This window comes from Colletotrichum scovillei, assembly GCF_011075155.1.
Source record: "Colletotrichum scovillei strain TJNH1 chromosome Unknown Contig00004, whole genome shotgun sequence".
Taxonomy (NCBI): domain Eukaryota; kingdom Fungi; phylum Ascomycota; class Sordariomycetes; order Glomerellales; family Glomerellaceae; genus Colletotrichum; species Colletotrichum scovillei.
The window spans coordinates 296760-322868 of record NW_023336262.1 but is presented as its reverse complement, the minus strand read 5'-3'; the positions used below and the strand labels follow the sequence as shown (position 1 = coordinate 322868).

The following is a 26109-nucleotide window of genomic DNA, read 5'->3' as shown; positions in this document are numbered from 1 at the left end:
CAATTTGCGAGTATTTTTGGGGGTTTTACTTATGGCCATAGTCATAACCAGGTGCCCGGAAGGGTGCCCGTTACAGCCAGTTGTCCCGCAGCTACCAGGGACTTGCATCATAGTGCCAGAGGCATCTCGAATATGCTTAAAGGCCATTGAAATCCAGTCTGTCGGGGATTTCGTACCAATGAGTAAACTCGGTCGGAGATGTGAGATCAGGGGTCCCCCATCACCATGCAATCAATTGGCCAGTCTGCGTTACCAACTTTCCAGACGTGGACTCGCGGCTCGCTCCGTCGATGACCTCGAGAACGCCAGTAACAGAGCTTTCAATCGTGTCAAGTCGGTTGAGATCAAAGCTCCACTGCTTCGCGGCATTCTCACCCATAGACGTTCGTACAAATCCGGGGTGGACAGCCACACTAACCAAGTCCGGATGTTGTATATGCAACGATTTAACCAACCAATTAAGGGCAGCCTTACTGGGACCATAAGCGCCAGCAGGAAGAGGCTCTTGTTCTTCGATGGATCCGAGTGATGAAGTGATTCCGATGAACTTCGCAGGTGGGCCGTCTGCTCCCTGCGGTCTTTCCAGCAGCGGCGAGAGACCTTGGAACACCATCAAGGGTGCGATGGTGATGATTTCGAATGCGCTCCTTAGTTCCTCGGCGGTGGTCAAGACTGAGCGCGATGCTGTGGCGGATATGGCGGCGTTGCTGATGAGAACATCGATTCGGGTGACGGCGCCGCCAGTCGCCGTATCAAAGGCTTTGCGGACGGCAGTGGTATCAGGGGCGATGTTGAAGTCAAGCAACATGACAAAAAGCTCGCTCCCGTTGCCCTTGTTTACATCTCGGATGCTCGACTTCAGTGAAGAAGCAGCTCCATCATTTCTAACGGAGGCAACAACTGTTGTAGATGGTCTCGCTAACAAGGTCTTCACTAGGCCAAGGCCGATGCCTTTGTTGGTTCCGGTAATGACATATACGGTGTTTGGCATTGTCGGATAGCGATTACGTTGGGTTAAAAGACTGCAGAGTGCGAGGCTGGCGTATAGATGAACGGTCGTCCGCAACGCAACTTATCAGACGGGGAGTTGGCAAAGGATTGGTGGAACGTGGTGATGTCTGGTGTGATAAGGCACTTTAGTAGGGAGAGGTTGCGGTGAAGAAGAGGTGATCCGCGGAATCGCGGCATCCACTCTAGATAAGTACAATATCGAAAGGATCAGGCCCCAGGGCAAGGGGTCAAGAAAAGCACGTGAACATCTTAGGGCCAATCCATCGACCATATGAGCACCTCACGTCAGCAAAAGCGATGGTTGCGTGATGTTCAATTCTACACCCGCATGTCTGTATGATGTGCCGCACCTTCCGGTATGTCTACTTCTCAGCCTTCTACCATTCTGATTTCTCTCTATTTCGACGCGTTCATGTTGGCATTGCATGGAAACACTCCGTCAACGTCTAAACCAACAAATTGGCTTTCTCATGCGCCGCATCTAAACCACTGGCGAAACCATCAGCAATTTTTAATGCTTCCAGACGCTCTTCCTCAACCTTTGCCCAAGTCCACCCTCCGAAGTCATTTGCCTCTGGTGTGACGTCTGCAATGGACCCTTCAGGTTGGTCCTCCGAAGGAAGAACACCTGCCGCCTGGAAGAACTTCTGCGGTGGCACAGTGAGACGACCGGCTTTGACGACGCATTTCGAGATCGCCGTCGCGTAGACAAGAGGCGATGTCTGGGCGTCTTTGCCCTTACCTGCTTTCCTCCACGGCTTGTAGGTGGGCGACTTGCCCTCCTTCTGCTTCTCGACAAAGTGGGTAACAATGTACAGCCACTTCTTATCCCAGGTGAGGACTCTGCTTTGCATGTCAAAGGCGGCACCAGGTTTGATTTCCTTCTTGAAGGTACAGGAGGTGCCTGCGAGCAGAATTTGAACACCTTTCTTGTACTCCTTGTATAGATCGCCATCAATTGCTTGAGCTCTCAGGGCAGCGAGAAGGTCCGTCCTAGCAACATCAAGATCAGAGAAGTAGGTGCTGTTTGACTTGTGCAAGTTGTAGTCGGTTTCCAGCAGAGCAACGCGAGAAGGTGTGACTACCGGCTGGAAGATTGCGCCAGGTTTGTGCTCGAAGAGGCCATTCTTGGGCCACCAAATGTGGCTGAACACACGAAACTGGCATTCAACATTAGAACCGGTTTCTCCATACGGTAGTCAATCATGTTCACAGCTGTGACTCACATGCCAAACAAACGGGATCCTCTTCAGGTTCAGGTACAGCAGTGCAGCTGTGGCGACTCCCCATGCTGTCTGGGCTTTGTTTGAGGCGATCGATTTTACCACCTGCTCGAGGATCCGACGAAGGCACGGCTTAGCAGCCCCCAGCACATCTAACATTGTTTCCCGCAGCCTCGACTTTATCATCTCGAAAACTTCTGTAGAAGGTCATGGGATAGATAGTCAGATTATTCAAAGCTAAGACTCCAGGCTGAGTCGGATGGCCACGGAAGATATTCAAAGCCTCGACGTGGCCACACGAGTCAGTCAGGTAGCAGTGTCGTTGCAGCGAGTCATTTACCTTGAGTAAACAGGCTTGGATACGCTTGTCGAAAGCGGACGTTGTGAAGCGCTGCCTAGCACGCGGATTTATAATGACTGATTCTAGTCCCTCTTGAAGATTTCATAATCTCTCTTGACTCCAAGTTTTACGGGGCCGTTTGTAAGGTTACTGCAAGTTATTTCGCGCTTCGGATCTTACTTATTGAACGAGGTTTGAACTCTACATGGACAGGTACCCAGTCATACCATCGCATGGATGGTGCACTCTTCTGGAAGGATGAGCTCGTCGGTAGCGGTGACTGCCTCAAAACCTGGTCCGGAGCTGCTCGCCCCGTATGGGCCCGCTCGGCGCCGAAACTTGATTCGGGTCCGATCTGGAGTGGAGATAACTCGGCCGAGCTTGCGGGAAACCCAGCCCGTTGAAATGCTTCATGTGGTACAAATCATTGAGAAAAGGCCTATTTTGACATTATTATTGACCAAGACGCAGTCGGTATTGTTTCATGCTGAAATCGACTTTTCTTCTTTTCTGAGTGGCATTGTGGTGTTCTGCATGAATGCGTAGAAACTCTCCGTTTTCAAAATCGAAGACACCGGGTTTGGATACAGGTGCCATGCCGGTCTTACGAACTTTGCAAGCCCCGTCTTTGGGAAATGCTAGTTGTGGCATTTCCTTGTCGCGTAAATTCGCTTTCATGAAGGTTTCAAGAATGTTTGCAGCTCCGATGCCTCACCTTACTTATTGTTCTCATTTGAGGAGCAACGTGAAGACGAGTCTACCCTTCCTGTTTGTCCAGTCAGTGGCCCTCATCTGCCGGTTATGAGGCTGCATGTCCGGTGATGGTTTGGCTGCGATCGGTGTTTGGTAGAGAATCGCGGGAGTGTGGAGGACAATGATCTGGTGCATTCGTCCAATTTCAGGGGAGGTAGCGAGCACAGACTCCACGTGTACAAGTTATTGGTAGTTGAGCAAATCGATTTTTCGGAGGTCCATAGATGAACGAGCGTTCGTCCTGGTTTGTGTCTTGCAGAGCAAATAAACAATGCACTAATAATCCGAGGAGAGACAATGGTGCTGCAGATCCAGCTGTGCGTACTCTGCATGACCCTCGGGAATTTCTTGGCATCTCAGACACATCATCAGGTACCATGGTGCTAGACCTTTCAGCTAAGGTAGCTGAACACACACACACACGGTCCCTACGCACCAAGGTAGTCTGGACCCGGCCAGCTGTCTAGCTCCGTGAACACAAGGAAGGGAAACCAGAATGACAGCACGCTACGCGCGTCAGTGAACTCGACCGTATTCGTTCCATCAGGCTTTTGTCAAAGCACGAGGTAAAGGGATCATCGCCATCGGTAGTCCGTCTGTCTCCACGTTACTTCCGGTCCGCTGAGCTGACGCTCCACGCGGCCAACGGACGCCCCTGACAAGTGCTGTCATTTAGCGGCACAACGCATCGGCCGAGGACCCAAGTGCCAATCATCAACCCAGGCTCATTTCGGTAGAAGTCGGTGTGGTTGCTAACATTGAACGGAAGAGCCGCAGCGCTTCGATAGAGGCGATCTTCCCACCCTCCATGACGTAGAAATGGCCAGGCACAGGCCAAGCAAGTTCACCCGTCTTGGCTTTGAGCCGACTTGCCGGTTTTTCGTGGGGAACTTAAGAGCCCCATCCCATCCACATTGCCAATTTGGTCCAGCCAGTCGCCTAGTTCGAGACATTTGCTCTTGACGTCAACAAAACAGGGAATCTAGTGGGAAACGAGGTTTACCACTTTTTCCGGCTCCTCAATGATCTCACCTATGGCTGGACGCAGCTAAAATCTACCCAAATTGGACCAAAACGTCAACACAGCGGAAGCTATATGAGCTCTGTACAGCTGCCCAGAATGTTTAGATGATTTTAAGCTTTTGCTCCACACTGATTTTCATCTCCAAAGTGCGGACTTTATCTCATCACAATCGTTTGCGCGAAACAATGGCTCGCCAACAGAGTCTGAGCTCTAAGCTCATCCAACTGCTGCCCTTCGTGGCCTACTCTTCGGCATCAGCATTGTACTCTACCTATAGCTTCAACCCATTGACACACCTGGGAGGCATTGCCCCGTACTTCGAATCACAAGACCCTCAATCATCACCCGACGCGCCACAGGGATGCAAAGCAGAACGTGCAGCTTACCTGGTGCGACATGCAGCCATTTACGCAAACGACTTCGACTTCGAAGAGTACATCGAGCCCTTCCTCGAAAAGCTGGGCAACAAGACGAGCATCGAATGGAGCAAGATTCCCTACCTGAACTTCTTGTCGGGCTGGGATGCACCGGTATCTGAGGCCGAGGCCGAGATTTTGACACGGGTTGGAAGACTTGAGGCGACTCAACTCGGCGTCGACCTCGAGTTCAGATACCCCAACCTCAGACTCCCCAAGACAGTATGGACCTCTTCCGCAGAGAGGACAGAAAAGTCTGCCCAGTCTCTCGTGCGCGGGCTCGAGACCGACGACAACACCATGAACGTCGTCAGCATCTACGAATCGGAGGAGTCAGGCGCAGACAGCTTGACTCCTTACAAGGCCTGCCCGGCTTACTCTTCCTCTGCGGGAAGCAAACAGTCGGCCGTCTACCAGGAAAAGTTCACGAAGCCCATCATTGCCCGCTTCAACGACTTGGCCCCCGAGTTCAACTTCACCACCAACGACATCTTTGGCATGCAGCAGCTTTGCGGATACGAGACGGTCATCCGCGGAAAGTCTCCTTTCTGCAACCTGGAGCTCTTTACCCCCGACGATTGGCTCGCCTGGGAGTACACGGAAGACGTCCGCTACCACTACAACGTCGGTTATGGAGCCGAGGCGTCGGGATATGTTGGCCTTCCCTGGCTGAACGCCACCGCAAACCTGCTCATGGGTGACTCAAGCGAGGAGGACATTTACGTCAGCTTCACTCACCGTGAGCTGCCTCCTATGGTTATCGTCGCGATGGGTCTTTTCAACAACTCTGAGTTCGGCGGCAGCGAGGCTTCCATCAACGACACCATGCCGCTTGACCGCATCAACTACCGCCGTGCATGGAAGGCCTCCAGCATCCTGCCATTCCTTGGCAACATTGCCGTTGAGCGTCTTAACTGTACCGGCGCCTACGGTTACGACAACGGCGATTACTACCGTGTGTTGGTAAACAGCGCACCTCAACCCCTTCCTGACTGCGCCGATGGCCCTGGCACTTCCTGCTCCAGAAAGGGTTTCGAGACGTATTTGCAAGATAGAGTGGACCAGTTCTCGGGCTTCTCTGAGAAGTGTGGTGTCGAGTACAAGAACAGTACCGACGTCCTGTCGATTTACACAGATGCTGCGGTTGGCAATGGAACTACGGTGGGCAAGCGTTATGAGCCATTCCTCAATTAAGCGTAGCATGGAATGATCTGTAATCATAGTATTAAATAATGTTTCATACTTCATTCGATATCCAACCTTGTGAAGCTCCGCGTTGTTTACTTTCTTCTTTGTCCCTGATTAGCCAGCAGGAAACTGCGCTTGCTGCTATCCCTGGCTGCTTCTTACGCCAAATATCATGCGCGTTATCCAAGAACGCAAGCAAAGCCACAATCTCCGCGCTGCCACAGCATAAGACAGTATGTAAAGAATAGTCCGGTCGGTGACTCTAGATGTGTCAATCGTCTTGTATTATTCTAATATTAGCATCTGCACTGTTGTCTATTCGTCGTTACAAGGCGCTCACCATTGGATTCTTGCCCCCGCTTCTCTTCACCCACTCAAAGGCTCGAGGTATAACAGCCCCCTCATACTTGTCGCAAGCCTGTGTTATGTCGGCCTCTTTCAGACCTTCCGTCGTCACTGCCGTCTCTGCTAATCGGACTAGTAACGGCAAGGCATCGGCCGTATCTCGCATGGCTTGGTTGCCACCCATTCCTCTGTTGATGTCAGTTCCGGCATTCTGCATCGCCTACCGAAGAGTTTACCTCGAGGGAAACATTGAGTGCATAGAATCTCCTATCAGCCAAATGTGCGGATTCCCAAGCCGGTTGTCATCAGCTGATGTGACCGATTTGCGCCAATTCGTCAACGGGCGTGAGGACACTCGAGGTGCCCCATAGTACATCTCTTGACCCCGGAAGACTCCAATGATGTCTCGGCTATGGAGAGAAACATGTAAGTAATACACTTCGAACTTGAGGCAGGCTTTGCGGAAACACCCTCACTGTTTCGGAGACCAGTCCCAAAAAAGATGGTCAACAGCATCCCACTTTTCTGTTTGCGATAAAGATTCGAAGCTGCGTGAGGTCGCCATGCGATCGACGAAGAATCCAACACCGAGCATACACGACGCTAACTCTTCTTCATTTTCGGCCTCCGCATTTTCAAGACGAGCTGTCATGTCACCGCGCATATAGACTGAAAAGATGATTATTGGCACAAATTTCAACCCAATTAGCTCAAACGATTCCGCAGTGACTAAATACCTTGGAAATACAGGGTCTTTCCATCATGTAAAGTAGCTATGGGTGAACTCGGATCCGGTGATAGCCGGCGGCAGACTGACAATGGAAGGTCGCATCTAGTCAAGAAGGACCTAAAAGAGCTCAGTTCCTCGATGTTGTTTAGTCCGCAGAGATTATTGATCTAGAATGAATAAGCAAATCCATAGAAGAGCGCGGGAACCGAGGACGAGTTACCTGCGAATTATTGCCATCAGCAGCAAGCAAAATGTCGCAGACGTCAGAGGTGCCATCATCGAAGTTCACCTCAACTATATCTAGATGAACTCCTGGACAAATATTGAAGTCCTTGAACTTCTTTTGATAATGAATCTTGCCAATTGTGTCAAGTGGCTCGCGAAGAGCATCCTGGAGGATGACGCGGCTAATGGGCGAGGATTGTGTGTAGTTCGGGTCTCGGCCGGGTTCGAAAATCTTACGAAAGTGTTTGTCGTACAAGATGGGTGCCTGCGATGATGCTGACCTGCCGAAGTGATTGGAAATTGAGTCGATTTGGTCCTGGTCAAGACATGCCCGCATGCCTATGAATGTATCTTCGCCTAAGCGGATCTGATAACCTTCTCTTTTGGAGTTCTTCTCTTGTCTTTCATAAACCTCGAAGTTGACATTGTGTCGAGCTAGCCCGTTGGCCAGAAGGCTGCCAGCAAGACCCCCTCCAACAATGATCACTTTGAAAGGGGGTTGTGTAGCGGAATTGCTCATTACTGAGATGCTTCGATCCAAATGACGAATGGAAAGTTAGACGGCGGGAATTTGAACACTTGCTGTACCTCTCTTCAATCAAAGAACCAGTTGCGACCTCTGCTGACAGCCTACTCTTTAAGCGTATCGAGGGAGAAGAAAGCCGACGTCTTGACTCTTAATGTTGCGAGACTACAGGAGTTCGGTAGCCTATGTGCCCGAGACTACCGCTTCGGCCAAGTATGTTCACCGAGTACCGACGCCGAGTGCCCAATATCCCCAGACATGCAAGGATCCAGATCATCTGAAGTTCAACTTTGCAAACTTCCCCGCTGCTCTCAATTGGCAGGCCACATTATCAGACGATTGTTCGGCAGATATGATTGGCCACAGCGAAGCTTAATGGTGAGACGGAACGTGAACTGGGTATTCAAAAGCGGTACTGAAGGCCGAGTTTCTATATAAGTGGTAAATCATTCGAAGGTAATCGGCTGCGTAGTTGATGGCATTGTCGCAAGCCCCGTTGAGCTTCATTCCCTTATACTCCTTTATCTTTCTATAAAACAAGGCACTGATGCTTCGATGTTAGCTACTGGGCATGGAGAGTATGCCGACAAGAAGTTTCGCTCATGTTAGTAAGTGGGTACCTGACAATGGCCCGCGGTTGTCTTAAATGTGGGACGCAAGAAACAGTCCGGCTCATATGTTTGAAAGGATGATATTTGCCAGTCATGAGCCTCCATCGCGTTCACATGGAACGGCAGGAGTGTAGAAACTTGGGCTCTGAAGTGGTTGTTCCGCATGACCGAACAGATTAGCTGCAGTCTACCTAGCTCAGAAATGTTAAGCCTAAGAAGTCGTTTCTTGATACAGCATCTACTCATATGTATTCCTGTCTCTACATACAGGTACAGATTCACAAACCCATACTCGGTGTTACGTAGTCTTGTTGACGCCCATTCAACTCGAAAGAATTCTTATTATCGGCATGCTCAACTTATGGCTTTGATATCATTAGTCTAGACCTTCACTTCACATCGTAGTACGTAATGGAAGCGGATCTGGTGTGGGAAACTTCGTAATGCCTGTACCAACATTAAAACCTCGACAGTCTTGCGAGAGCTTTTGCTGATAACGGTACTACATGGGCCATCGGCGTCGGCCGTAGGCCGCTGCAACCCCCGTGCCATCTCATCCTTTACTAAGGCGTCCGCGTCCATGGAAAAGCTCGGCTTGATAGTGGATATCCTAACATTCACCTGCATACAGATTCCCGTTGTGCCGGAGTTCATCCCCTTCTTGGCGACGGCTGAAAGGTGAGGCGATGTCTGGTAGCACGCAACTTCGACCCCTACACGGAACTCCCGCGCGGCGCGATGGAGTCCAGCGTTGAATTGCGCCATAACCACTAACGCATTGTTACGTACCATTTTACTACTTTGCAGCCAAAAAATGAAGTGGTGTTGGTTCGAGGTGCCGACCGTCGGCCTACTGTCTCCTGTCTCTTCTCAAGTACCCAACGACCGAATACAATACATTGCAGATTATATAGTGATGGTCAAGTATCATTATCAAGTAATGTGAGGTCTACAGATGGGTGTTCGACATAAATACACTTCCACGTCATAATGGCACGGTGAATTACTTCAATTTAAAATCAATGCCGCTTTTGTACGAGCTTTGAAGCTTTGAGTAACCGCGCTCAACTATTGCTGTTTTTCTTCGTCTTCTCATGTTTTCTTTCTTCATGTTGGTTGACCGGGAAGATTCGCCATGCTGGTGACAGTTGTTGTCATCGCCAGACCCTGTTTAACCCCTTGGTCCCCCACATCGGAGGCTGGTTGTGTCATCCACCCCTCGGATGTTGAAATCGGGAACGGCCCGTTAGCGAGCGTTTACCAGATTACCACCCGAGCTCGTCGGCATCGAGAGCGGATGAAGACCGCAAAGAGTTCAAACCTCTTCGGATGGCAAAAGTCAAATTGCAAGGATAAAACTTTGCAGGAAGAATGAGAGGCCCTTGGTTTAAAAAGGTAGGTGGAAGCCAGCACGATTCCTTTGATGAGCTCACAGTGCAGCACCCTTGATTGAGACCTGCCCGTCTTACACCGCCGGCTCAACTACACTGGAAAATTACTTTCCTGAGGCCGTCTACTCAGCCCTACCCGTGTCCTCGCGTCTTGGTACTCGTTTCAATGGCTTGGCGACGTCCGTTTGGCGATCGCGCTAGCGCGCAAGGGACAGTTGTTGAAGGCCAGCGAGAGCAGATCGCAAATGGCAGCACACAGTACATCGGCGAGAAAGGAGGAAACGATGCGCCTCCTACCTATCAGGATGCTTCCGGAGCGCCTGTCGAGAACAACTCGCCTCTAGGATACGATGTCGGCCCTGTCACAATCACGCTTCTAAACATCACGATGATGATTGGCGCGGGTATCTATTCTACTCGTAGGTTCGACCGATTCGATATTTTCGCCCAACTTTTGCTAAATCTGTTCAGCGGCTTCTATCTTGAATGGCACCGGATCAGTCGGTGTCAGCTTCATCTATTGGACTCTTGGCTATTTGGTACGTTCCTGTGGTATTACCCATGACTGCATGGAACAATGCAATTGCCCCAGGAATGAAGTAAATGCTGACCACGTCTACCCCTACATTTAGTTGTGCCTTGCTTCCGGAGCGGTCTATCTCGAATTCACAGCGTACTTCCCCAGTCGATCAGGATCTGAGGTCGTGTTCCTTGAGCAAGCATATCCCCGCCCAATGTGGTTGTTTCCAACTACCTTTGCGGTTCAGAGCGTCATTCTCTCTTTCGGAAGTGCCAATGCCACCGTCATGGCCAATTATCTTATTGCCATTTCAGGACACGAGGGAACCAATTGGCAAATCAAGGGCACCGCCTTGGCCTGCTACAGTCTGGCCACACTGAGTGAGTTTCCACGCTACCAGACCCTTCGCATAAGCCCGAAATGGCGTGGTTCATCCACTAACAACCTACAGCGCTGGTTTTCAACACAAAGTATGCATACTGGTTCTCCAATGGCGTCGGAATCGTGAAGATATGTACCTTGCTCTTTGTGATCATTACTGGATTTGTCGTACTCGGTGGTGGCACCAGGGTTGAGAACCCAACGGCCAATTTCCAGGATGCCTGGTCAGGTAGCAAGACAGCCAGTGCCTATGGTATGACCACGGCTCTCTACCGCATCATCTTCTCCTACGGTGGCTACAATAACGCCTTCAACGTTGCCAATGAGGTCAAGGTATGAGCCATGACGCCAGGCGAAAAATAATCCCAGACTGATCCAAAACTCCGTTAGAATCCTGTGCGATCCCTCAAGATCTATGCGACAGCTGCACTGACGACTGTGTACATTTTGTACATGTTCGCCAATGTCGCGTTCTTTGCCGCCGGTAGGTTGTCCAAGTCTTTAGGATTAAGATTCAGCATCATATCTAACGAAAGGATGCTACAGTCCCAAGAGAACTCTTGGAGAAGTCCGGCCTCACTGTGGCGAGCTTGTTCTTCACCCAAGTCTTCGGCAACAGTGGCAATGTTCGGGGACTCAACTTTCTTATCGCACTAGCTTCATTTGGAAACATGATTGCAGTCATCATCGGACTGTCTCGACGCATCAGAGAGTGTGGCCGACAAGGCGTCTTGCCATACACGAGATTCTGGGTTTCCACCAAGCCCTTCGGTACTCCCCTTGGGCCTTATCTCGTCATCTGGTCTCTGACGGCTCTGATGATTCTGGCGGTTCCTGCCGGAGATGCCTTTACCTTTGGTGAGTTTCATCACTCAGTTGGCGCTCGATGCAGAAGACTGACTTTCATTAGTGAATGACCTCGGAGTGTTCCCAACGGCTGCCTTCAACCTGGCCATGGCCGTGGGAATCTACGTCGTTCGCTGGCGCCGCAGAAAGGCTAATCTTCCGGAGCCTGAGTTCAAAGCTTGGCATGTGGTTATCATCTTCAACATCTGCATTCAGCTCTACCTTCTCATCATGCCGTGGTACCCTCCGGCAGGTGGACAGTATGCCGGCGATGTCAGCTTCTGGTACGCGACGTACGCCGTTACTGGTATCGGCATGTGAGTGGAATCCCTCCTCTAGCATCTGTTTCTTGAGCGAACGCTGATTGCGGGACTTACAGTCTCCTCATTTGCGCTGCCTACTACTGGCTCTGGGCTTCCCTTCTTCCCAAGTGGAGAGGCTACAAGCTGAGGCAAGAGCTCGTTAGCTTCGATGACGGGGCTCAAAGCAATCAACTCCGGAAGATACCCAACGCCGACGTTCCCGAATGGGACAGCACTCACGATGCGAGTGGTCGTCTAGTTGGGCCATCTGCCGACGAGGTTCTCGTGCAGGAAAAGGGGGTGCGCATCTCCTCCGAGGCAAGCAACTCCGATACTGGGAAACACGTTCCAAATGCAGTGCGAGAAACTTACAATGTCTGAAAATGATGGGAGGAGTGTGAAGAAGCTGATGGTCAGCGGATATCCACAAGCCATATGCCTGTTGAGGTGATTTAGCTACACTTCTTGGCTTTCTCGTTCGATGCTGTCGTGAAATTTGGCCAATGGAAGGACACATCGTTCTCGCAGACTCGGATAGCAGCCAGCAATTGACACGCGTTTGTTTCTATGCTACTTATACCGTCTGTGATGTAGGGCAACTCTTGTTTCCCTTCCGCATGTTTATCAAAACCGCATCATACCTCCAGTGTCTTGGCGTCAGCTCAACAATAGGTCACAGGCAAAACGCAATCTCCTTATGTTCCCCCCTGCTATCAACTACGACAAGGTATTACAATACCGCGTTAGGCTGCTATGTCATCATGATCCTGCGTGCCGCTAGGCCAATCACACAAGCGGCGATCGCTACTGCATGCGCCCGGCCTCGGCTTGTGTGGCTGAATGACATCATGCAGCTCTCTCCCTTTATCAGAAGCTCGAGACAACAATCAAGGTGTTCATTGAGAGATTGATTTGATTAAAGCCATTACAGATATCGACTTGAAAATACCCCCTGGAACTCATTCGCCAGAATCACAATCACCAGCAAATTGTGACCAACATCTCATCTCTTCACAATGTTGAGCAACGCTATGCGAAGACGGGCTCTGCCATCCGCGGTGGCGGCCTCACGTCCAATGCCTCTCGCCGCACGTACAACAGCTGCTTCCGGCGCCAGATTTCTCAGCGACAAGCCCGGTCTGGCATCCACGGACATCAGGGACATTGCAGACGCTAAGAAGACCAAGCCACCGCAGCCAAAGATTTCCAACGCCAGCGTCAACGGAGAGAAGCTTACGGAGGAGCAACAGCGAGAGGTGGACGAGCACAACAAGGACTTTGAGAAGAAGCATGACTCAGCACCAGCCGCTGAGGACGACAAAGTCGATAAGAAGTTTTGGTCGAATAAGTAAAGATGGCGGCAGATAAAGGAGCTGGGCCGAAGCTGTGTCGAACAGCCATCTCTTTGCTGGAAGCATGCTTTGTTCAACTTCATTGCAGCAGTTGCCTATGCTATGGAATATCTTCAATGTTTACACGATGTTATTTGTACTAGTAGTTCAGGTGACATACTGGCGGATGTGGGTCATTTGTTGATCGCACCGGGCAGAGCCACGAGGTGCACGTGAGTATATTCACCTCCCATCGCTTGTCTATACCTCGAATACAGCACGGAAGGTACTTGATTGTATTATTGCTCCTCCGCCCTCAACAAGTGACTGGGAAATAATGGCTGAGTGGTCAAAGGCGGGGGCCTATGTGACGATGCCTGGGCAACTCCTCCATTATACACCATCGCTTAACCTTTTGTTCGATTACCCATCGGTGATTCCTTTTTTTCCTCTTTCAAACTCATGCCTGTAAACTTTCATCAATCAGCAATATTATTAGGTTCCGTTCTAATGGTGTGTCTTATTGCCAAGGTCCGGCATAATCTACGAAATGAAAACCTCTCCGAGATCCCATCCTCGAGGATCAATGCAAATTACCTTACACATCTGCGCATTACGATACGATGGTTTTTCGAGTCAACCTGAAGTTGCATTCGGGGGAATTCGGCCTATCATTGCTGCAGACTACGTAAGTAAGGTAAGGTACATGTAGGTGCCGGTAGTGAGTTGAGGGACAATCCCGCGTGCCAAGACTCTGAACGAGTTCCACGAACAGCCAAGCGTTTGATATTGAAGGGAATGATTAGTCGACCAGCGGATAGCTTGGGTTCAATCACATTGATTTTGACCGTCTGTTTTCCGCGATTTAATTAGGGTTGCGTAGTTTCTGTAGCATCGAAACTTTCTTCACAAATCACACGCGGAATGCAGCATTTGGAAAGGAGGGAAAGGAGCCTTGATCACTTAAGTTATCGTCGAGATCTCTTTGCAATAGATTGAATCCTCGGAATTTAAATCATCGTCATCGACTTTTGTTGCACGTATACGTGGTACACCTCACTCTTTCTGAGGTATAACTACGGTGCGTAGTAAGCAAGTTGATGTTGGCTCGCAAGTTTCTGACAGAGTCACATCTGTCGTCTACAAAAGACTGGCAGCAGAGGAATTTCTGGAGCTCCTGGTATTACATGATTTACGTGATGAAACAAATGCCAATGTTGACTCTATTAAGCTTGAATGAAGTAAGGTTGCAAAATAAACAAATGGTCCGATGTTGATCAACCCGCATCACGCCGAGAAAGACTGCCGGCCTTGGCATACGGGATGTCAAGTGTCAACTGAAGTTCTTCTTTGATAGTCCATGTCTGGAGGCTTATTTATAGCAACGGAGCTGGTGAGGGTCCAAACAGCGCCAAGAGGCAATCCGAACAGCTCACGCTAATAGAGACAAATACCACAGCTTCAAAGGTTGGAGCGCTGATCACACAAGTTCTCCTCGTCTTAAGAGTCTTGGCGGTCCCCAGAAACAACTACGTCCAATAAGCTTCATGTCTCAATAAGTGTCGTGATCGCGTGGTTGCGACAGTAGTGCTGAGCCACTCTACAGTCCGTACTGAGTTATCGGGTGGGATCAACTTGCAGTCTCAGTAAAGATGCCTGACTATCGTCATAACGTGATGTAGCAGACTCCATATTCATGGATACCTCATGAACTTAGGGGCCTTAGCGGGGGTTGCATCGAAGCAGGTGCCGAAGATATTGCGTTGCGCTGGGATAGAAACGAAGGCGCACTTGCTGTCAATGCTTACCTGCTGAGTACTGCCGGGCTTCTCCGTTCGACTCCCTTTGGCTGTGAAGTCTCATTCACTAATTATGTGCAGTCGAATTCTCTCGCAAATTCGATTCAGCACCGCAAAGCAGTTCAGGGCCATGGGCGTTCAAAGGCGTGATGCAAATGGGGGCTGAGGTAAGGTAGCTAGCTGCACTGCTGCAGGGCGATAGCTGTGATGGGTGGAAGTTAAACCATCATCTTCGAACATCGCAGTAGTTTTCGATTTTTATTGCCAAGAGAGGCAGATCAGTAGCTTCAAGTTGGTTTTGTGTAGACTCGCTAACCCTCGTAGCTCAGTCTTGGCTGGGGCTCACATCTTCTGGCAGAGCTTCACTACGTGACTCGCGCGGCGGTGTTGCCCAACGTCAGAAAATCTGACCGACGGCGCTCATCCAAAAACCACCCGGAGGAAGCTTGGCCGCTTGCCTCGGTCGCCAGAGAGGTATACCGAACGCCACCCTACCAAGGATCCTTGGAAACTCCTCGCTCAAGAAACGCAAAAGAATTGCAAAAGAGGGAAAAGCTCGCGTGCCCTCCTGCCCAGTAGATTCCCACCGTGCTCTCAGAGAAGCAAGAGGGCACGCGACAGCGGACTGGTGTCGCGCTGCTAGCGTCAGATCGCAGGCTTGGCGACATTACGACGAGGGTTGGGATCTTGAGCAGAGACTCAACAGAGACACTGAGAAATAAGCCATGCTCGATCATCGAGAGCGTATTGAGACGACAACGTGCTCCCACAAACCACTCTGACTGGCTGGTTTTCTCTGACGGATCTGTTTTTGGTACCTTGAAAGCCAAGAGGGCCAAGTCCTCCAGTGGCACCCGCTTCACCAATCTCAGCTCGCTGTGTGGATGAGCGCAGAGCTCGGCGCAGACTGGGCATCCGTCAAGAACATCCACCGCAATGGGTCGAGGACTCGCGACACTGGCATGTCGGGGCAAGAATGCCATCTTGTAGCTTACTGAACAGTATCGAAACAGACACGTACCGTTGAGAAGTTTTTTTCACCCTCCTCTCCCCCTCCTCTTTTGACCAAGACTCAAGCTGAGGTGGCTATAGCCAAGAACTCCAGAAACATGAACCCTGAAGGGCTTGCCATCGAGGTTGTGGAGAAGGATGAGAACAGTCAGAGCTTCCAGTCGTCTTAATAATAACGGCAAGCTGTCGGTATAAAGATCGTGGCGCTCCAGGGCTTTCGGCAACCTTGAGAGAGAGGTCGACAAGCCTTGCCACTTCGAGCGCCTCTGCCTCCGAGCTTTCTCACCTTTGCTGGTGAAACCCTCTCCCTCTCCTCTGAACTCTTTCTTCCCCGGTCCCCCGGAAGACAAGAACACTTTCTAAGTCCGCCTTCATCATGGCTGTTCCTGTCCTTACGCAGTATGACTGGATCATCGCCGTAATCACCATCGCCTTCTGCGGCAGCTCCATAGGCAACGGAGCAAACGATGTCGCCAACTCATATGCCACCTCAGTGGCAGCCAGGACCTTGACCATGCCCCAGGTCGGCTTCCTCTCCATGTGCACAGAGTTTTTCGGTGCCGTCGTTCTCGGCTCCAAGGTCACTGGCACAATCAAGAACAACATCATCGAGCTCGACCGGTTCCGCACGACACCTTCCACGCTCATCCTCGCTATGGGCTGCGCCGAATTCGCGAGTGCTTTCTGGCTACTTGCTGCTACAAAAGTTGGATATCCGGTTTCCACGACGCAGACCATCGTCGGAGCGCTCGTTGGTGTCGGTATCGCTGCCCAGGCACAGGTTTCCTGGGCCTGGAGTGACGGCAGTGTCTCCCAGATCGCCGCATCCTGGGGCATTGCTCCTTGTATCTCGGCTGCGTTTGCCGCCATCCTGTTCGGCAGTCTCAAGTTCACCGTCTTGGAACGCGAGAACTCTTTCGAGAAGGCTATGAAGGCCATTCCTTTCTACCTGGCATTCACGGCTGCTATCCTCGCTCTCTTCATCACGGTCGAGGCCCCCGGTGCACCGTCGCTTGAGGAACTTGGTGCCGGTACAGTATGCGGTATCATCCTCGGTGTCTTCTTCGGGATTCTTCTCCTCTCCTACATCTTCTTTGTGCCTTACGTCCACCGAAGGCTGGTCAAGGAGGATACTCGCATTCGTCTCCGTCACATCTTCCTTGGCCCTCTGCTGTACATGGAGAACCCACCAATCTACTTGCCCGCGAAAGGAAACGAAGTCGTCATCGATTACTACGCAAGCGCCCACGATGATTCAAATCCCACCAACGAAGGCGATGTCGAGAAGCAAGCTGTCAAGACCGAGGGTGGCAGCGATAGAGGCGAGAAGCTGGTCGGAAACGACAGCAATTCTGATACACCTTCCCCCGTCCCCATGTCCCTTGAGGATGTCGAACGTGGCAAGAAGACTCAAGAGAACCCAGCAGTGGTGCAAAGATACAAGCGCATGCCCGAGCCCGAAGAGCGCTTCCTTGCCCCGACCGCCCACCTCCCTATCCACAACCCCAGACGCATTTGGAGCTTCATCAAGTACTTCTTCCTGCAGGGAGTTACCCGTGATTGCGTCACACACGCCTCGTCCCAGCTCGCTGCCATCCACGGCAAGGCCAAGAAGTACGACAACCGCGTCGAGCACCTGTGGACCTATGCTCAGGTTGCCAGTGCGATGATGATGTCCATCGCTCACGGTTCCAACGATGTTGCAAACGCTGTCGGCCCTTGGGTGGCTGCGTACCAGGTTTACATGACGGGTGAAGTTAGCGAGAAGGGAGACACTCCGATCTGGATCCTGGTCGTTGCCGGCTTCTTGCTCGGTGCCGGTTTCTGGTTCATGGGCCACCACATTATCAAGGCCATGGGAAACAAGCTTACTCAGCTTTCACCCACAAGAGGTAAGCCAGCTTCCTATCGAAGGGGATTTCTTGTCACTAACACCGCTCTCAGGATTCGCCATGGAACTCGGCGCCGCGATTACCGTGCTCTTGGCCAGCCGTCTCGGTCTCCCCGTCAGTACCACCCAGTGCTTGACCGGGGCTGTTATTGGCGTGGCGCTGATGAACTTTGACGTTGGTGCTGTGAACTGGCGCCAAGTCGCTTTCATCTTCTCCGGCTGGATCGTCACATTGCCCTGCGCGGGTCTCATCGGTGGTTTGCTGATGGCGATGTCGCTCAACACCCCTCAGTTTGGCCAGGGCTAAGACTGTTACACACAAGGTTGCACGAATATTGAGCATTTTAATGGCGTTGATGGTTAAAATTGGGATACTCATGAATTGGAGCTCACGTCAGAGGCGTGTGATGACAGAATTGTAGCTTGGATAGCAATCCAATTATGACCAAAGTTCTCATCTTGAACGTCGCTCTCTCACACTTCCGAACCAAAACCTCATGAGCAATTTCAGTGTCTGTTAATGTTGCAAACAAGTATGATTAAGTAACCACCTTCACCATTGCGTCTGATTTACCTACGCGCCAACCATGATGGAGGTTCTCGGTACCCGGTAGCATACTTACTTCTAGTGTACATCCTGATATGACGCTCCCTAGTCCCCGAGTCATGGGCTTTGAGTCTTTGCGGTATTTTCAATTTTGTTTATTTAGATGAAGATACGGTAGTCAGAGGTATACGGCTGTTTATCATGATTCATTCTTCTTTCGTCTATAAGCCTACAGGTACAAGTGTTTGATGACTGACAACAGCCGAATTTCTGGAAAATGGTCTCATTGACGTGAAGTGCGCAGCATATTTCTATCCTATGGTGACTACCACACATAGCGGTAAATGGTTGGGTTTAGCGGCAGATGATATACCTCCTTACTTTACAGCTTCAATGATTGGTTTCGTCATACCGAGGACGTGCTAGCTCTGGATACTGGAACATTTTATATATTGGTTGCCTGGGAATTATCGAGAAACTCATTGAACCATCGTGGAACTGACCACCACAACTCAAAAATCCAGGGATGCATGGATAGAAAGTTTGTATTCTTGATGAGAGGAAGCGCTGATGGAATGGCCAAGAGAGCCTAGTTGAGTTGCTTCACTGAAGATGATGAAATGACTTTCTAGAATTCCGTTGTTAGAGCCCGTTTGCTATCAGACAGAACACTACCTAGTAGCACTGGTATTCAGAGCTCATGACGGGCGGGTAATGTTACGTCGGATAATCAACCGCGAACAAAGGTAATACTGAGGTAAGACTACCTAGGCACGACAGTTTGGTAGCTTCGGAACTTCCTAAACGTTAGTTCAAACTAAGTGCGGTTCCCCTCTTGCGTGCAACATTGCCCAGAAGAGTGTTCCTCGCGTACGCTGGTTGGCTAAAGTGAACGTCGCATCGCCAGGCATTGCCTGTTCATGTTACTCATTGGCTGCAAAGTCTGGGGTCGAAACATTCCCAACACCGCTCGCTTTCTGGCGGCTTTGGCTAGTCTGATGACCAAAAAGCCGTGCGATAATTAGCTGGGAAGTCAAGCAACTGCCCTGGATCGACACATCGACACTGTTCGGATGCACTGTGATTCGGAAGGACGGAAGCAGACAGTGCAAAAAGATTGCGGTAATTGCACCAAGTGGTGGGCGGGCCGCGCACTGCTTGCAGATAGGATCTCGGATCCCAGCCGAGACCCGACCCGCTGGGACTAGGTGATAACCAGTGCCTTCGTTATTGGCCGACCTCCATGGAACATCCATTGAAGGTACCTAGTTTGGGGGTCTTCAATAGGTTATCGAGGGACACTGTTGGCGGCGGTTATTGCACCTAATCCCGTAGCCGCAGCGCGGGTGAGATGGTCTCAGAGAGCTGGTGGCTGTTATCGACGACACCGCGGAAAGCCGCACGTACGGGACGGGATGGGGTAGAGATGGGACGGGAGGGTGTGGTGATGCTTCATCTGACAGGTACCGCCCCGACAATGATGACGGTCCATGAGTATACATATCGCGGCAATCTCATCGTTGTCTGTCTCTTCTGTTTCATCACTCACACGCCATCGGACTGAGCACTCTTCTACTTCTCCATTCTAAACAACTTTGCGATACCCTCTTTGACAAGCTCAGTCATCATCAAACATACAATATGGGATCTATTCCAGCTGGTTGGAGGCAACTTGATGTCGGTGTCGTCGGCGGAGGCATCGGCGGCATGAGCGTCGCCATCGCGCTGCGCCGGGCCGGACACAAGGTTACCATCTACGAGCGCAACGATTTCGCCGGTGAGGTCGGCGCCTCCGTCTCATGCGCCGCCAACGGCACCCGCTGGCTGCACGAGTGGGGTGTGGACGTCGAGAAAGGCGACCCCGTCGTCCTGAAGAGCCTCATCAACAGGGACTGGAAGACGGGCGAACCCGTCAGCGTGTACAGCCTTGACGACTACGAGAAGCGCTGGGGATACGTCTACAACATGTTCCACCGTCAGTACATGCACGCAATGCTCAAGGACACGGCGATGCAGGAGGAGGGCGAGGGTATTCCGGCCAAGCTATTGGTCAACCAGAAGGTGAGACATTCCCTTCCAAACTCGACGTTCTTCCAGCAGCTAATCAGTTTCCCCATAATAGTGCAAGAACATCGACCTGGCCAGCGGAAAGGTGGAGTTCGACACCGGCCTGACTGCCACACACGACCTCATCGTCGGCGCGGACGGCATCGGCAGCGTGGTGCGAGGCTTGATCGGCGTCAAGCCGGAGAAGCGCCCGGCCGACTCGAGCTGTCTGCACGCCAACGTTCTCACCGAGGACGCCGTCAAGGCCGGCCTCGTCGACTACTCGCAAGACGCCGCGCTCGAGTACTGGGGCGGTCAGGAGGGCAAGTGGGACAAGATCGTCCTCTCGCCCTGCAACGGCGGAAAGCTGCTGTCGTACTACTGCTTCTTCCCTAGAGAGAAGGGCGACTACGTGAACCAGGCTTGGGGTGTCGAGGACCGCCCCGTCGAGGAGTTGCTGGCGCCGTACCCTGAGCTTGACAAGCAGGTCCTTGCGCATCTCGCTATCGGCAAGGATATCCAGCCCTGGCGTCTGTGGATGCAGTAAGTTATCCAATCATTTACTCTCAGTTCATGATTCTGACTTGAATGCAGTGACCCTTACCCTTACGTCAATAAGGACATGGTTTGTCTGTTGGGTGATGCGGGACATCCTGTAAGTCAACGAGCCATCCATCCGATGCGAAGCCAAATCTAACTGAAGCCCTCTAGATGATGCCTCACCAAAGTCAGGGTGCATGCATGGCCATTGAAGATGCCGCTGCTCTTGGAATTCTCTTCCACCCCAAGTACTTCAACGGAGATGTTAAAGACACTTTGGAAGTTTACAACACTGTCCGTCTGCCCCGCGCCACGCGTGTGCAGTCGGCCGCTGCCAAGGCCGCGTACAACATCAACGAGCGTATTGGTAAGCCCGATAAACCAAAGGTACCTTTTTGAAGAAACACATGAAGCTGATCCTCACTCAGGTTTCTCAAACAACACCAGCACCAGCACATACAAGGTTGCGGATGAGAGAGCTAAGCTCACCATTGAGGAGATGAACGGGTAAGTTGTACAGCTTCCAACGATATTTTTCTTATCATGACTAATGACATGACAGATACGACATGTACAAGGACATCGAGGAGGTCATTGCTCAACGGTCGGGGGCTCCCTTTACCCAGAAGTTTATCAAGGGACTGCCCATAGGATTGGAGCTTTCTCCTGGCGTCATCGTTGGGCAGTAAGTGGCATGGGGTTTGCAAAAGCTTGAAGCTGCTTCTTTCTATTAAATCTTTGGGCATTAATTGGAGTTTTGGGTCAGGAGAGGATTGCGACATGTTCATAACAAATTATTCCCAATATTCAACTTGTATAAAGCATCATGGACCGTGCTCTTGTTATGAAGCATTTGTGCCTAACGTGAACTAAAAAACTGCAGGGTCATGGGAAGCCGAGAAATCGTTTGACGATTCAACGCGCATCCTGCATCTCCCGCCGAATCTAGATGCACCCTCCGATCTGCCCAATCATTCTTTCAGCGAGTGACTGCAGGAGGCTGGGTTTAGTCTTCTTCTCGACCCTCTCTTGCAGAGCCTCCATGCTTTAGCTTGCAACAAGAGATATCAGAAACGGTCTTCCCTCCAATGACTACCTACCTAAGTACTTAGTCAAAGATGCACAACTCTCGTGCATGCACAACTCGTAGGCCATCACACCATATGGCTACATGTGTTCTCATCCACCAACATGTGAACAGTCCTCGAGTCGCCTTTCTCGCCTCAAAACTTCGACAGCCTCACCCGACGTTGGTGAATATCCTCCTTCTTCCCAGATTTTCAAAACCATCCTCACAAGCAAAGAGCGGTAGAAACGGCCGCCGTCAATGTTTCATGCAGCCAAGGGTGCTTCATGCAAAGGGCGGTGGAGGCGATCGCCAAATGTGACTGCATCCCCCCTGCTGATGGATGAGATATCCAAGGATGTCCAAGGATATCCAACGCGAACTGCGCTAAAATGTCACTACGGGGTGGATCTCGAAAAGAATTCTGCAGGTGTCCCGAGCTCCCGGGGGGAGAAGAGTGCCATATCCAGCAAGGGTTCGTGAGAAAATCTTCCAATCTTTCCCAGGAGCCCTGGACGCGGTCGTCCGGCGAGGCGACGACGCGATGCCAGCGGTGAAGAAAGAGGGCGGCACGCATAGAGGGCGGTGATTGTTTATGCGACTCGCGAGCTTTTTCTTCGGTGCCCAATGTTTTTTTTCGACCTTCCATTTCGTTTAATCTTGGTTCAGGTTTAGTTGGCCAGCCACTTCGGTGGGCCGCACCACCCCTCGGCGACTCCAGAATGTTGGCCATCGAGAGGTTCACGGACGGTGGACGGGCAGTATTGATTACTTTGATTTGCCATACCGACTCTCTTGGTGGATACCATACGAATACTGAGCTTGAGAACTGCGAACATGGTTATCTCGGGCTGATGAACCGACGAGCACATATATATGAGCATCAAGTCCAGTGTTCGCATTTGCCTTTCTTCTTTCTTGTTTCCTCATCTCTGTTTGGTCACGACTCACGACATCTGAGACCTTTGCATAACTGCTTCTCCGTCTAGCAGTTGCTTTTCATTTGGCGTGACGAATTTCGCTTTTGGTTTTCCCGTCTTCTTTTTTTGTTTCCTGTTTTCCGAAATTACGGCCGTTGATACCCCCTCACAATGTCTCCCGCACTTTTTGAGTCTCACCGGAGAACCCCCTCTGGTCAAGATCCCGAACGTCGCAAGTCTGGAAGTGGTTTTCTCTTCCTCAACAACCGCTTCAAGAGGTATGTTTTGTTTTGTTTACTTCAAAGTTGTTTTCTCTCTTCTTTCAGTTGTCCCGGCCACGATATCCAGCTTCACCGCTCTTCTTTCTCTCTATCCTCTGCCCATCCCCCTGCAAGCATCGCTCGCCTCGACCCCTGCCTTTATGCTGGACCCTGAAAGGGGTCCCGCTTCGACCGGACCGGCTGCAACAGCGGGCGCCGCGGCTTTGAATATCTCCACCAAAGATGCATGCCCCTCCAGTTGTTCAACGGTCCATCGACTCAAGCTCGACGAGTTCGTCGTCTTGCATGTTTGACGTGTCTGTCGCGGCTCCAAACAACAACGTCGACACCCAACCAAACCCAACTCGCCTCCAATCAGCTTCCCTCTCTTACACGGGTGTTCGTAGTCCGCCAACACCACCCAAGGGTGACGCGCCTGATGACTCCTTTGCCCAGCATCGTCACTGGCAGGATCAAGATGCAATGGCGGAAGACCCTCAAGGAGGGCGCCGCTCTGCGAGCACAATCGTGAGGCATCCTAAAAGAGTGTTGCCGCCGCGGCCGCCGTCTGTGCCTTTGCGAATATCCTCCCTTCGGTAGCGTTCCTTGGTCTTTTTCTGCTATGCCCTCGCTTCCCATGCCACTCCAGTACTGTATAAGCTCCTTTTCGAGGAATCTGTACCGGCACAAGTTGTTTACTTATACCGACGTTGAGTGAGATTTCGTACTAACAAGTGTATAGAGCCCCTACCACAAAGACCACCAACGAAAATGCCACCTCCAGCCCTCCGACTCCGACTTTCGGCCCCGTCAAGGATGGCTACTTCATGAAGCGCTCCGACTCCTCTCAGAGTATCCCTTCTCTGGTCCAATCAAACAATGGCGATGAGGTTAAGAGACCCATGACCGCTATGCCCGGCCGGGAAAAGTCATTCCTCGGCACCAAGGAGACCGCCCTCCCCGCCGTCCCCTCTATCCCTGACGAGAAGGTCAAGCCCACGACCGTCCCCGAAGAGAAAGAGGAGAACGCCTCCTCGGCCCCCGCCCCCGCCGAAGCCGAGTCCGCGAAGCCCAAGGCTGCCTCCGTAGCCGAGACTTCTAAGACTGCCGAGGATGACGCCGACGATTCCTCTTCTGAGGATGAGGAGGAAGATGAGGAGAAGAATGAGGCCGAGGCACAGGAGCCGCAGGGCGCCCAGCTCGCAACTCGCGTCGCAATCCTCCCTCCTCGCCCGGCTACCCCCGAGGCCGATAAGAGAATCTCCTACCACGAGGACTCCGACCTCCACATCAAGGTCCGCGACTCAAATGGCTCCCTCATCGTGTACTCCGTCCGCTCCGCCGCTCTCGCATCTGCCTCCCGCGTCTGGAAGGAGCTGCTCGCCAACAACACCTCCAGCGTGATTGAGCTCCAGTCTGCTGCCGACACAGCCAGCGGTCTGGACGTGCTCTTCTCCATTGCCCACTTCAAGTTCCACGAGCTCCCCACCATGCCCAACGTCGGCGACCTGTACGACCTAGCCCTCGCTTCCGACAAGTACGCCGCCACCCACCTGCTCGTCCCCTTCATGAACGACTGGGTCATTGCTCTGAACCGCCACGTTCTTATGGCCGGCGCCCGCAACGATGAGGACAAGACTCTCGTCCTCAGCTGGGTCTTTGGCGAGGCCCGCTGGTTCAGTCGCGTACTGGCCAAGGCGGCTTACAAGTCCCGTGTAGGACCGGACGGAGCCCTCCAAGACTCCAAGGGCCGTCCTTGGAAGGACCAGCCCATCTCGGACGAAGTCATCCGCATGCTTACCACCACCCGTGCTGAGGCCATTGATAAAATCATCAAGGCCGTCAGCAACCCCGTCCACCGCCTCCTGAACCCCTCCTGCTACCCTGGCGAGGAGATTCGCTACTGCCACGCGGGCACCGAGGATGGCACCGCGGAAGACTGCGAGCAGCTCCTCCTCGGATCCGCCATCATGGGCTTGACCAAGTCGAAGCTGTGGCCCCCTCCCGAGCCCGCCAAGATCAAGGTCAGCGCCGTCGATCTCGCCAGGGCCTACGGCGAAGTCCGTATCCGTCGCTACCAGACTCCCGGTCTGCGCTTCCGAGACAGCTCGGCCGAGGGCGCGCCCGTCGACGACCCTCACGCCAAGTGTGGCTTCGGTCATCGTGAGGTGATTGAGAAGATCCTCAACACGCCTGCCAAGATGGCGTCCAGCGTTGTGGGCCAGTTGATTACCAGAGCCAAGAAGTCTGGCGCGTTCGGCGAGGAGCTTTTTGCCGACTTGAAGGAGTACGTGCAGGATGGCGGCGCTGCTGTCGAGGGTGAGGATCTGAAGAGCGATCCTCTTCACTACAAGCAGGTTCGCGTTAGAGCCAACGGTGTTGCTGAGAACAAGACCCCGGCTGATGGTAAGCACATGTCAACGTCTATGAACTCAGCATTACAATTACTAATATTCTACAGATGATGACGATGAGGACGACGATGATTCCAGCTCCGAGAGTGACGAGGAGTAGAAGTTTCCTTGCATGAAGCCTGTCGGTGGGAATCTGTGATAAAAGTTTTACGTATTATGGTTTTGTCTTTCTATGATGTGTCCAAGCATGATTCATTACGAACAATACCCTTAGAATGTGTCTAGATCTAATCATATATCTCTCCTTTGTTGAATCAATTTGAGCACCAAATAATGATCACACTTAGACTAATCCCAGTGCACGGCTGGCCACTTCAGCATTTCCCTAAATGGGTTTGCATCATCATTTAGATTGATCCTGAGAAGAATCGTCCCATTAGCCGGTCATCGGATGTATCTCATCACCACAAAGGCTAGACCCAGTTGAGACCGGCAGTGTGATGTTAAATGAC

At 51.7% G+C, this 26109-nt stretch overlaps 9 protein-coding genes across 9 annotated transcripts; 6 read left to right on the top strand and 3 right to left on the bottom strand.

The window, feature by feature from the left end:
• Positions 1-220: 220 nt before the first annotated feature.
• HER10_EVM0002351 (short-chain dehydrogenase/reductase family oxidoreductase) lies at positions 221-1099 on the bottom strand (the record flags this gene model as incomplete). Its single annotated transcript, XM_035472066.1, has 1 exon — positions 221-1099. The coding sequence occupies exon 1, from the start codon at positions 989-991 to the stop codon at positions 221-223; it is 771 nt and encodes a 256-aa protein (XP_035334713.1). The 5' UTR covers positions 992-1099.
• A 358-nt stretch (positions 1100-1457) lies between these two features.
• HER10_EVM0012495 (capsule polysaccharide biosynthesis protein) lies at positions 1458-2420 on the bottom strand (the record flags this gene model as incomplete). The annotated part of the gene is made up of 2 exons (XM_035481889.1): positions 1458-2171; positions 2238-2420. 2 exons carry the CDS (start codon positions 2418-2420, stop codon positions 1458-1460), a joined length of 897 nt encoding a protein of 298 aa, XP_035335457.1.
• A 1852-nt stretch (positions 2421-4272) lies between these two features.
• HER10_EVM0012894 (histidine acid phosphatase) lies at positions 4273-5961 on the top strand (the record flags this gene model as incomplete). Its single annotated transcript, XM_035482273.1, has 1 exon — positions 4273-5961. Exon 1 carries the CDS (start codon positions 4456-4458, stop codon positions 5959-5961), a length of 1506 nt encoding a protein of 501 aa, XP_035335494.1. The 5' UTR covers positions 4273-4455.
• A 135-nt stretch (positions 5962-6096) lies between these two features.
• Positions 6097-7775, bottom strand: HER10_EVM0011977 (putative FAD dependent oxidoreductase; the record flags this gene model as incomplete). Its single annotated transcript, XM_035481383.1, has 6 exons — positions 6097-6234; positions 6296-6488; positions 6537-6710; positions 6777-6969; positions 7038-7197; positions 7251-7775. The coding sequence occupies 6 exons, from the start codon at positions 7773-7775 to the stop codon at positions 6097-6099; spliced, it is 1383 nt and encodes a 460-aa protein (XP_035335415.1).
• Positions 7776-9949: 2174 nt separating this feature from the next.
• Positions 9950-12213, top strand: HER10_EVM0011180 (high-affinity methionine permease; the record flags this gene model as incomplete). Its single annotated transcript, XM_035480618.1, has 9 exons — positions 9950-10202; positions 10255-10322; positions 10416-10572; positions 10618-10683; positions 10755-11017; positions 11075-11168; positions 11231-11542; positions 11595-11847; positions 11910-12213. 9 exons carry the CDS (start codon positions 9950-9952, stop codon positions 12211-12213), a joined length of 1770 nt encoding a protein of 589 aa, XP_035335353.1.
• A 530-nt stretch (positions 12214-12743) lies between these two features.
• On the top strand, positions 12744-13505 carry HER10_EVM0008934 (uncharacterized protein). Its single transcript, XM_035478439.1, has one exon. The coding sequence runs from the start codon at positions 12849-12851 to the stop codon at positions 13182-13184; it is 336 nt and encodes a 111-aa protein (XP_035335199.1). The 5' UTR covers positions 12744-12848; the 3' UTR covers positions 13185-13505.
• A 2785-nt stretch (positions 13506-16290) lies between these two features.
• On the top strand, positions 16291-18235 carry HER10_EVM0008748 (phosphate transporter). Its single transcript, XM_035478258.1, has 2 exons — positions 16291-17865; positions 17918-18235. Exons 1-2 carry the CDS (start codon positions 16350-16352, stop codon positions 18169-18171), a joined length of 1770 nt encoding a protein of 589 aa, XP_035335187.1. The 5' UTR covers positions 16291-16349; the 3' UTR covers positions 18172-18235.
• A 1695-nt stretch (positions 18236-19930) lies between these two features.
• HER10_EVM0003259 (salicylate hydroxylase) lies at positions 19931-21831 on the top strand. Its single transcript, XM_035472942.1, has 6 exons — positions 19931-20472; positions 20534-21000; positions 21052-21112; positions 21169-21364; positions 21426-21504; positions 21560-21831. The coding sequence occupies exons 1-6, from the start codon at positions 20053-20055 to the stop codon at positions 21684-21686; spliced, it is 1350 nt and encodes a 449-aa protein (XP_035334789.1). The 5' UTR covers positions 19931-20052; the 3' UTR covers positions 21687-21831.
• A 1170-nt stretch (positions 21832-23001) lies between these two features.
• Positions 23002-25757, top strand: HER10_EVM0005554 (uncharacterized protein; the record flags this gene model as incomplete). Its single annotated transcript, XM_035482986.1, has 3 exons — positions 23002-23261; positions 23986-25649; positions 25705-25757. The coding sequence occupies exons 1-3, from the start codon at positions 23155-23157 to the stop codon at positions 25755-25757; spliced, it is 1824 nt and encodes a 607-aa protein (XP_035334951.1). The 5' UTR covers positions 23002-23154.
• Positions 25758-26109: the final 352 nt, after the last annotated feature.